This window comes from Euprymna scolopes, chromosome 44 (genome assembly GCF_053919585.1).
Source record: "Euprymna scolopes isolate OS-2025 chromosome 44, ASM5391958v1, whole genome shotgun sequence".
Taxonomy (NCBI): Eukaryota; Metazoa; Mollusca; class Cephalopoda; order Sepiida; family Sepiolidae; genus Euprymna; species Euprymna scolopes.
In genome coordinates this window covers 19,927,070-19,939,451 of record NC_136525.1, presented here as the reverse complement: position 1 = coordinate 19,939,451, position 12,382 = coordinate 19,927,070, and the positions used below count along the sequence as shown (strand labels likewise).

General features: G+C 34.2%; 1 protein-coding gene across 2 annotated transcripts in view; it reads right to left on the bottom strand.

Moving 5' to 3' along the window:
• The window catches only part of LOC145268723 (SUN domain-containing ossification factor-like), a 210,590-nt gene extending 198,783 nt beyond the window's left edge, over positions 1-11,807 (bottom strand). Inside the window, exon 1 of one of the 2 annotated variants that reach the window (XM_080124278.1) lies at positions 11,251-11,807. In XM_080124278.1, the coding sequence (XP_079980404.1) occupies positions 11,251-11,306 (56 nt within the window). In that variant the 5' untranslated portion in view covers positions 11,307-11,807. The remainder of the gene's footprint in view (positions 1-11,250) is intronic. The other variant, XM_080124279.1, reaches the window with a different exon arrangement.
• Positions 11,808-12,382: the final 575 nt, after the last annotated feature.

Here is a 12,382-nt window from a genome sequence, read left to right as displayed (position 1 = left end):
TTTTAATGAACGGATACATAGTCATGTTTCGGGTCCGTCTTCACTCAACTAATAGACTGAAGCTTTCAATTTTACCGATTTATATAGACGAATGCCTGGCCTACACAAAGGTAGAAAAAGTTTGAGATTATATCAACGTTTTAGATAAATAAAAAGGGTTTTTTATCAAATGAAGACGGAGTTTTTCTTTGTTGCTGTTGTTGGAGTTGAATGTTTACTGCGATTAAAGTGGGTCAAATTGTAGAACAGTATCGTTTTTCACATCGCAATGGCCGGGATAATAAATTATTAATAATAATAAAAAAGATAACCGCTGCTTTAGTGCTTTTTATATTATTCAAACATTTTTGACAATAGTGACGCCTCCGAGAACTAATCGTTACGAGAGTTTAATAGTTGGTTTAGGAACACGAATAAAACCTGATACTTGACTTATAAAATATTTTTTAAGTCATCTAAAAAATTTAGAATGAAAGTGTTTTTCAGCATAAACTTATTTTTATTAAACAATGTTTTAGCAGTGTGTATAATTATTACGGTTGTGACAAGAGAATATTCTTATCATTTTAACTCTCGAGTATATATACGACACAGTTAATCAACCGAGAACCACACACATCGCTTAATCTAAAAACATCAAATATAAACTGACATATACTAACGAGTCAAAATAAAAAAAAACAAAAAACTCTTGTCATAGCCCTAATAATTATCTACGGACATGTGTTTTCTCAAAAGACTCATCAGTGTGGCTGAGGGATACTAGTATATTATATATATAAGAGAGAAGGGGGATACTTGTTATGTGAAACGAAACGCTGAAATGAAAATTATGGGAACCTCCAATGCGTGTCACAGTTTTAAAACTCCCTATACTAATATCCCCCCCCCCATATATATATATATATATAGATATATATATATATTAGTGTAACCCGGATATAAGAGATCTGAATATAAGAAAAACGGATACGAGAGAGATGTTCTTTGGTTCCAAATTAGAGCCTGTGTTAATGTACAGTCAACTCGGATATAAGAAACCAGGACATAAGAGAGTTACGAAACTGGCGACGAAATCTCTTATATCTGGTTACACACACACACACACACACACATATTACATATATATAGGGACCTTAACGCACGCCACAGATTTAACCCCTCTCTATATGTAAGACGATATAACTTAATTTAATATTATCATTATAACTTATGTAACATCTGAAAGCTTAAAAAAAAAAAAGTAACATTTTTCAAATAAATTTTCAGCATACGAAAATAATGAAAATGCGAGACCAAAACCGTTTTTACATTATCGACGCCTTGAAACAACGTTCCTACGTAGTGATATATATATCCCAGACTATCCCGATAAGCAGCAAAATCCCACCCTTTCACTGCTGAGGTCTCTAGATGCTGGAAAGCATTCTTCCCTCAAACTATTAGACTTTGGAATTCCCTCCCTGTTTCCTGCCTGCCTGGCCATACTGACATGCAGAAGTTTAATTGTAATGTGAACAGACATCTCGCTGCTCAACTCCCCACAGTCCCCCGTTAAATACGATCCCAAATAGTGGCCCCTTATGTTCAAGTGGCATTATACCTTGCTTGAGGTGAAAAAAAAATTACTTGTTGATGGCGCCTCTGATCTAGAAGAACTTTATTTAGATGAACAATGAAAGACAGCAGATCTAGTTTAATTTTCTTATGTAGTGTCGTTATATATATATATTTAAATAAGGGAGTAGTCACCAACAATGTGTATTTTTTAACATTATTTTATTATTCCGTGTCTTGGTTTTTCATTAAGAATTATGTTTGGATCATTGTAATAATGTTTTTAAGTCATTGAAATCGTTTACGCGCGTTTCAGACGGTCTGTGATGCGTCCTCGTCAGAAATTATTTTCAAATGTGTAAAAATGACGATTTTCGATTTTCGTAGTTAATTTGAAATTTTTCCAAGGGGTGGAGGCTTGTAAGTGTTTATTATTCATTGATATGCTGAATTTTTATTGCTTTTTTATTTGGCTTGTCCAGGGAGACGTTGACCTCGCTGTAGTCGCTATCTCTTTCTGCTAATGTTTTTTTTCTTTTCCTTTAGGGTGGGGTAGGGTGTGTGTGTATGTGTGTGTGTGTGTATATATAAGGAAGTCACCACTTATCAAGGCGCAATGACCACTCCGGGATAAAGATTAATTAGTGTACGGTGGTCATTGAGAAATCAGCATAGTGATTGTTTGTTGTGGAAATTATATAGAATTTGATTATTTAAAGGGACGGCTCACAAAGAATTTGTTTACATTGGACTTCAAGACTGTTGTAGTTAGCTGGAAAGCAACCCAAAGGAACAGAGTTACACAGGCAGGCAGTTCTAGGAAAGAAGTTTTGTCACAGAATTCTCATTCTGATTTATGCACAGATAGAAAGGGGAGGAAATTGTCGATAGTGGTTGTAACTAGTCGAGTGTTTTTTTTTTGTGAACATATAAAGACATCCTTCCAGTAATGAGAGACAATGAATCTCTTGCACCAATGACCATGTGGGGATCCTAAAGTGAAGCCAGGGTTGCGTAATTCTCAGCTGCAAATCTCCTGAACTGGCATTGTTCAGTGGCAAAGAGAAATCAAGAACAACTGGAAACAATGCCGGGATAAACAGTTTTTTATGGAAATTGCTCCAGACAAGGCATGAAGCCACTTGACATAAGGAGCTAAAAATAATCTATATATTAATATGATAGCGTGTGTGTTATTTTCTGTGTCACGCTTACATCTGGGTCGTACTTCCATTTCTTGTAATAAATAATTTTAATAAGAATTCTTCATAAGTTTTGGTTTCGAGCTGATGGCACTTAAGTAATTTAATTTTTTTATAAATAATTTTACTAAGAATTCTTCATAATCTTGATTTTGGTTTCGAGCTGATGTCACTTAAGTAATCTATTTTTTTTTAAAAATAATTTTACCAAGAATTCCTCATAAGTTTTGATTTCGGTTATAGCTAATGGCACTCCAATACTCTATGTTTTAAAAATAATTTTATCAAGAATTCTTCATAAGTCTTGCTTCTTGTTTCGATTTTAGCTGATGGCACCTTTGTAATCTATTTTTTTATAAATAATTTTATCAAAAAGTTTTCATAAGTTTTGGGCTCGATTATAGCTGAAGGAACTAAAAATATATATAAGTTTTGGATTTGGTTTCGATTCAAGCTGATGAACCCAAGTCATATAGATATTTTTTATTTTTGAAATCGCAACTTTATAATATATAAAAATCGATAGAACATTAACTCTATAAGAATATATACGAAATCTGCAAGCATTAAAATATCATATTTAAGCACTTTACGAATGGACTTTGCCGGGCGTTTGTGCTAGCTTAGATAAATACTTTTGCAGTTTTAACATTTGGCCAAGATCAAAGTGTAGTATCTGTTCAGATGCTGCACTTCCATTTCTTGTTCTCTTTCGGTGGAGAAGAAATCCTTCACGAACGAGACAATTTTTTATTTTTGTACCTTTTCTCCACATTAAAAAACGACCCTGGTGTCTAACTCTGTCCCGTAGGGAGGCATTGTAAATAGGTACAATCATATCAGGACGTCTCCATTTACGCTGAACATCTACAGAATGCCAACATCAATATATTGCATATGAAGGAGTCCCCCGTGGAATTTCCACAGGTCTCGCTAGTGAAAGGGGATTACTGCAAAGACGAGAGATGCTTATTGACCTTACTTTTGAAAAGACCAAGGCTATATAGGTAGGAGGAAAACAGTCGGAAAGAGAGTTCCACAAGTATTTGGAAAGAAGAAATGAGTTATCAAAACATGGAATTGATGAAGATCACTAGACTAATGAGTCAACCGAGCTGGAACAAAGGAAGCAGGGAATAGGTTAGACAATTCTGAAGAACACATGCCATAATAGTATCTATAGAAAAGACTGAGACTAGCAACATCACGTCTGTGAGTGAGAGGTTGCAAAGAAGACGGTTTGGGGGGGGGGAGGCAATTAAATCACATATTTCTGCACCTTATTAACCACCCTCAAATGAGACAGATTCACCAACCCAAATATGACAATACTCAATACACTCCATTTACATTCATCAGAGGGTGTTCTACACTAATTAGCTCCCCTTTTGTGATACTAGAGGGCGCTACAATCCATAATATAAAAAGTACATTTACGATTTACTTTTTCTTTTAACGTTAATGCTTAACATGTTTGCTGCAAGGTTGAAAATTAAAACATGAACCAATAGCTATTACGTTATGCATGCATATTCGTAATGCTGTCGTTCAACCTTCACCTGGCAAATTCCACTCCAGACAAGACATGAAGCCACTTGATGTAAGGAGCTAACAAGAATGAAAGACGGTTATTGCAAAAACAGAAAATACCTATTAACTTCAGTCTTGAAAAGAACAAAGCTATATGTAAAAGGAAAACAGTGAGCAGGAAGAGAGTTCCACAATGTTGCAGTTCTTGGAAAGAAGCTATCGGAATAAGAAGCTGTATTAAAATAAGTTATCAAAACATGGAATTCATGAAGACCACTAGACTAACGAGTCAACCAAGCTGGAACAAAGGAAGCAAGGGATAGATTAAACAATTCTGAAAAACACATGACATAATAGTATTTATAGAAAAGACTGAGACTAGCAACATTATGTTTATAAGAACGCGAAGGTACAAAGAAGGTAGGTGGGTAGGGGCAATCAAATTACAGGTGTTTCCGCACTTTATCAAGAACCCTCAAATGGGACACAGATTTAATGGAATCTGCTCTTCCCGGGGTGGGAAAGAAATAAACATAAAACGCTCATATTATTTGAATTCTTTGGATGAACTGTTCTCATCTTGAGTGTTATTTTCACAACGTTGAGAAAAAACAACACCAGGTGCAAATGTGGAATGAAGGAATTCATTGAAATAAAAGTCATCTAACTCCCCTACCAACCCCATGAATTTCTTGAAGTTTTAGACTTGACTGCAATATTAACATTTTCAGTAAGAACTTTCACAAAAATGAAAATCAGTTTTTTTTTTTAATCAAAGTCTAGCCTAGATGCCCGGGCGTTTGGAAGTGTGTGTTCAGCAGAAAAAAAAAAAAAAAAAAAAAAAAAAGTGGTAGTAGGCAGGCAGGCTCGAACCCATACTGTGAAGGAGGAAAATAATGTGAAAAAAAAACAAAAACAAAAAAAACCCAATGCCGTTGCATCCATCGCTAAACTGGAAGTGGCGAAGGCTTGAATTAAGGCTAGTTAATCGAAAAGAGAGGATGACTTTCGAAAATATCGGCAAAAAAAGCAACCCCTCCCTGTAGAAAAGTGCCCAGTTGAGAGTGAAGGAATTAATGTTTTTAACCAATTTTTTGATATTTGTCGACATTGAATTTTTGCAGAAATAATTAGTTATCGAGATAAAAAAGTTGTATTATGCATTGTATTCTTTGGCGGCAGTCTGTATTACGCGCGTGCGCGCGCCATAAACAAATCTATGCGCGTAACAAAGATGGCCGCCAAATAATACAATGCATAATACAACTTTTTATATCTCCATAACTACTTCTTTCTGCAAAATTTCAATGCGATTTCCGTATTCAGCATAATCGAAAACCTATAAAAGTCGTCATTTAAAAGAAAATTGTGGCGGTGGACCTAATCTAAAAATTTACCAAATATTTAAACAGGCTTATTACTTCACTCTGTAATCACTTTACCCCCATCCCCCACACGCCTCTAAAAACCCGGGCAACGCTGGGTAGCCCCGCTAGTAAAATATGAAAGTCAACATTCCAAAACCAGATGTATTGAATTCTTACTCATATTTTAGGAGTACTTTTTATGATGTACGTCTTGAATGCATTTTGTTGAATGGCGGAAGCTCAAGCAATTTATCAAAGACAAAAGTATATTCCTGAGAAAATAGTTTGAAAGTTAGAATGTTTAGAACAGTTTTGGTCAGGAAGCCAATATCTTCAGACAGCCTAATCTATATTCTGACAGGTATTACCACTCCACACTAAAATGGACTAACTGAGGGGCAACTCCACATTCCTTACAGGCCACAAATGGGGCCACCAGATGTCTTAAGGTCATACCCAGGACCTCAACTTTACTGAGATAGAAATTATGGTAAAGATTAGGTACTTAAATTCAGTTCCGGTTGCTGCTTCAAAAATGGGAAGGCAGTTCTGATGCAGAAGATGCCCCTATAGACAAATAGATAAAAATCCGATAACCCCCTCCAATTTTCAATTTTGACCCCTTAATCCTTTTATTTTTCAGATAAAATCCAATTAAAAAGTTTTCCACATGTCTGAATACCTTATATACCAAATTTCAAGTCTGTAGATAAAAAAATTTGCCGCATATATAGGTTAAGAAGTGTCTTTACATACACATTCTCACTTTTATAGATAGTTTATTTTACAAATGCTTAAATAAATCAGAAATGTAGATTTTTGTTTTATAAATACTTAAAGGTTTTTTTTTGTCCCCCTACCCCGACAAAATGACCTGTAAATTCACCCTTGTCCATTTGTCTGTTTGCGCTTTTCTCAACTACGCCTTAGAATTTAAACATTTTTTGCACAATCATTAAACATGATGTGAGTAAAAAAGTAAGAGAATGAATGTTCCCAGAAAACCCGGTTATTCCCCTACGGGTGCCTTTCGGGTTCAAATGGCTACAATTGACACTTTTGTGCTTATTAAACAATAATTGATGCCTTGGATTTTTATAAAACTTTTTGAAAAATTGTAACTAACTGATTTCTGTATAATTTTGTTTGTCTATAATTCACCATAACTCTTGAGTGTACCTCCCCAAAAAAAAACATTCCATTTTTGGGACTATTTTACCATATTAGTCCAGAATTTTCTGTGTACGTCTGTTTAGCAGTTTTGCATGGTGCTGAACTCAAATTTAAATATGTTAAGACTTTAGGGGCTTTTGGGGACTAAATGAGGGGGAAGGGGAGGAAACGATGGACTTAGTCAATTCTTTTTTGCATGGGTCAGAACTCAAATTTACATATGTTAAGATGTAAAACTGCACCGTTTGTTTATTTTCACAAGGATTTGACGTCCTATAGTCGTGCCTGTCCTTATATTCATTTTGGGCTAGTTTGTTCCATTCACTTTTGTGGCTCACCGTTTCATCTCTTTGTCCACAGAGCCTATATTTACTGTTTTGTGTTTTATCTATTTTAGCTTTTCCAAATCTTATTTCTGCCTACCCTTTTTCAACCCTAGTAGCGCACACTTTTCCATTCCAATATCCTGGCTGTGTCTATCAGCTTCTCCAATTCTATTTTTTTTTTTAAAGATCTTTAGATCATCCATATACATGAAGTGGTTTATTCTTTGTTCTGTATCTGTAAACTTGTATCTGGCATTACATTTCCTAATTTGTAGTTGAATGGCATCATGGCTATGATAAACAGTAATGGTTTTCAGTACTTATGCAAAATGTGGATGGTGTTCATTTTTAGATAGGATTTTCAAGTTAAATTCAACTGTTAGGATATTTTGATTAATAAATTGGTGCTTCTGCATTTATCTACCCGCGATTTCCAAAAAGTTCCTCAGATGTCCAGGAGATTAGAGGAAGAACCGGAAACGCCCGCCAGAGCCTTATTACAAAAAACACAAACAACCTCCCTCCATGTAAATTTTTATTTTTATTTCGGACTATTAGTCTCATCTTTATTAGTTGTTGTTTGTTTGTTTTTATTGGTTCACAACGTTTCGGCTAACTTCCTCTGGCCTTCGTCAGGTGGTAACCGCGACGGATAGGAACTTCGGAACCAATAAAAACAAACAAACAACAACTAATAAAGATGAGACTAATAGTCCGAAATAAAAATAAAAATTTACATAAAAATGCTCATCTCAAAATAAAAAATTCCAATTAAGGAATAATATATATATAAACCTCCCTCCATGTAAAGAATGGCGACGACCACTGAAATTCATTAAGTAATACACTGAAAAAAAAAAAAAAAAAAAAATTGTTTTGATATTCAGAAAACTACTTGTCTATCATTTTCGATTCTTCCCATCATCTGCCGGGCACACCAGAATAACTTCATGGAAATCGCGGGTCGATGAATGCCGAAATACCTTAACTTGTTAGATGAAAGTATAGGGCAATGCTGACTTTATTAGTCAGCAAGATGGCGTCCACGAACGGATAGAAAAAGTGGAAGGGAATACTAAGAGAATAGTTACAAAACACCTTACTCTCCATGTTAAGAATGGGTTTCTAAATAACATTATTTCAGCATGGCCCGTATTCTCCATAACTGCAGTATTTGCTCTACAACCCGGGTGACGAGTCCTAACCTTAAGTTTAATGTCAGTGTCTGATGGAAGTCACCATTTTAGGTTTCGTTTTTAACATTTTTTTTTTTTAATATGATGATATTGAAAAAAAAAAAATAAATAATAAATAAAAAAAGAAGGCTTTACTAAAAGTAGGGCAGTTTTTTTTCTTTTTAAAATATTTAAATGTGAAACTTAAACAACCAGCGGGAAGACCCGATGTTGCTTGGGCTGAATTATGATCAACGAATGTTCCAGTGTTTCCACACACTTAATACTTTAGTCATCAAAATTAGTGAAATCGCCTTTTTTTTTTGGGGGGGGGGGTATTTTTTTTTTTTTTTTTTTTTTTTTTAGATTAGGTCCACCTCCAAAATTTTCTTTTAAATGACAACTTTTATAGGTTTTCGACTATGCTGAATACGAAAATCACATTGAAATTTTGCAGAAATAAGTAGTTATTGAGATATGTGGTATTATGCATTATATTCCTTGGTGGCCATCTTCTTTACGCGCAAGCGCGCCATAAACAAATATACTCCTCTATGACTGGATACTGCACACGTAAAAAGATGGCCGCCAAAGAATACAATGCATAATACAACTTTTTATATTTCGATAACTACTTATTTCTGCAAAATTTCAATGCGATTTTCGTAAATTGTGGAGGTGGATCTAATCTGAACATTTACCCCCCCCAATCAAATCGATTAACTTCCTATTTTAAACCAACACATTTCAGGTGAAAACATTATGTACTTACGTGTCCTGTCGAAATTAGTATAAATAAAAAAAATTATATAGATGATCCAGCAGAAAAATAATTACAAATAAAAATAGAATTCATCGAATTATCGAGTTTTATCGTATGTTTTAATATGAAAGAGTTGTGCGACCAATTCTGTATGACAAACCGACTTATCTCCCTTGACTTAAATTAAGGCTCCATCATTGAGCGATTGTCGAAACTCCCAAGATGATCATATGATGTCAGCTATTTTTCTCAACACTACATGGCTTTAAAATAAGTTAAAGCACAAAAACCTTATTCAGTTGGGTGAGAGTAACTTAATTACCTTGCCTTTGGTAACATTTAATTTGTAATATACTCGTTTGTTTTGTTTTTTTTTAATCATTTTTTTCGTTTTGTTGGCTACACTGCAACAATGCAACAATTGCAACATGCTTACATTTATATATAAAGAAATAGACCAGTGGAATTTGGATTCAATGTTTATAAAATATATTTAAATACAATTTTATAAAATTTAAAATTCGAGGGGGGGGGGTTGTAGAAGAAAATTGTTTAAAAATATAAAAATTGATAGAAATTAAAAACTATTGTTTTCTGTATTTTAAGATGAACATTTGTTGAGGTCATTTACGAGCACCGATCCCATGGGCTGGTGGGTAGAACTGCCAACTATCAATGAATGCGATGGAATGGATGGTTGCAGGTTCAATCCCCGGCTAGGGAAAGGTGCTACCTGCTACGCACTGATACGTCGTGATACAATGAAACAGTACTGTATGTGGATGCCTATATATATCTCAGGTTAGAGGTAACCAAGAGTGATAACTACTGGATTTAACGAGGTTATTGAGAGTGCTCAATAAAAGAGCAAGATATATTTTTCCCAGAGAGAGACACAAGGTCAGTTTTTAATGTGGGGAAAATCCAGCTCCCCACAAAGGGGCACTCTGGATATCAACGAAAATAAAAATTGTCTCAGTCATGGTGGTTTTCTCCTCCACTGACCGAGGTCAGAAAAGGTGAAGTGCAACTGCAAACTGCACGCCAGTGGAACTCTCTGCCGCTTGCCTGTTTCCCACCTGACTACAACTTGGACGTCTTCAAGTCCAACATAAACAAACTCCTGACAAACCCCTTAAGTAAAACACTATCAAAACCCCCAATACTAATGATTACTACAATACTATCTCATTGATTACTGTACACGCAATAATCCTTATCCCTGAGTGGCCTTCGGGCCTTGATAAGTAGACTGACCCCCATGTAAAAAAAAAAAAAAAAAAAAAAAGCAATGCAACATCAGAACAGATACTACACTGATCTTGGCCCGAAGGCAAAGAATCGCCAATACATATAAACTTGGAACGGCGCAGAAAAAATTAGCATGACCCCTGCGTAAGATATATATTATTATTAATATAAACAAATTTGTTATATATTATATATATATATGTGTGTGTGTGCGTGTTAGTTCCTGAAACTTCTACAGTTTACGGTTCATGCTATTTTTTATAGATGGGTTCTCATGTTAAATCCAATTTGTTTAATTGTTAGGTGAAATTACAGAATAGTTAAAGCACTATAGATTTCTTAAATAATAACGTTATTTAGAAAGCCATTCTTAAAATGGGGAGGGCGTTTTGTCATTATTCTGTACTTTCACTTAATTTAATAAACAAAAATATCGTAAAAATCAAATTTAACTCGGAAATTTGATTAAAAAAATAGTGCGGTAAAACAAATGCATAAGCACCTTTTTTTTTTATATAATTATATCTTTTTAAAAATGGACATTTTTTTTTTTTGTCAGTTGTGCAGTTTAATATCCCTTGTATAAATTTAGGTAAATTTATAAGGCCATTCTTAATACAAGTTGGTGTCGGGCTAGAGGCTTGGTTAACTATTTCCTTGCAGCGGATGGAACCCTCATAAAATAAAAACAAAAAGTGCTAAAATGCAAAAAGAAATTTATTTAAAAATAAAGTTTTTTTTTTATTTATATTTTTTGGAAAAACTAGAAGAGAAATTAATTTCTCATGTTAACAAGTGTCATTATTTCTAAAAATATTTTTTTAACAAATAATTATAAATCAAATAAAATTCATTATAGATATTTTTTTTTTAATAAATAATGAATTAAGATTAATAAATACTTACATCAAGAGGCAAAATCCAAGAAAAAATGATGAGATTTTCGTAATTGTTTTCGTCATTTTTTTCCGACTTCTCCCACAATTTCAAAAAATGGTCGACTTTTCTCCGGAAAAAATATCGTTTTTCTCAAGAAAATAAAAGTATTAACAATCATTTCTTGTTGAATATTTATCCAATAAACAATTGTTGGAAATATTAAACCGTTTATGGTGAGTTTTTTCAGCCATTAGGAGGAAAACATTTGTTTTCTTGTAGTTTTTTTTTCTTCTTCTCTCCAATGTTTAAGGGTCGGGTCGTCTTTTTCCTATTTTAAATTTCACCTTTGGTAGAGAATGCAAGGCAGTTGCTCTCTCTATACGGATAAATGTCAGTTTTTTTTGTGTTATTAAAAGCCTATATGTTATTATTTTGTATTTGTTTTTATGTCTGTCTCGGTTTTACATACACATATATGTGTTTATATAGATATATACATATATATGTAAATAGTTCGCTGCCAAAATCCACAATGGCGCTGACGTGGTTTCAACGCACGCCTATGAAAGCGGCGATTTCAGAACGAGGTTCCGGTGAAACATTTCGTCTGCTACCTTTTTACAAAATGTCCCCCCGTATAAACGACACCCACCCTTCATGTTTTCAACAATTAATCAATAAAGCGAAATAAAACCACCAATGTATAAACAACCAAATTAAAGAAGAAGGATTAAATTTTATTTATATTCTAACATAAACTTTAAAAATAAGTTTTTTTTTGTTTTTTTGTTTCTACTTTAACGTCAACTCAGCATTTATAGTTGTACATTTCTCTCCTAATAATTAAACACAAGGCCAAACGACATCGCTTTTAACAAAACAATAATAAAGGGTTCATTTAAAAAAGGCGAGATTGCATCTCAAACTGGAGAGAAAGAAAGAAAGAAAGAAAGTGTAAATGTCTGTTTGAAGGTGTCATCTGCTATCAGACTGCAATCGTCAACAAGTAGCAGTGGGAGGGGTGAGTGAGAGAGGTCTGTATAGGCCGCTTGCTGGCGTCTCTCTGACGATCGCAGCTGAGATCCCAAAGGGCTAAAAAAATAGTCCTTAAGAGGACAGCTCAAATCAATGTGCCATGCCAACCGATTGGTCAGTGTGG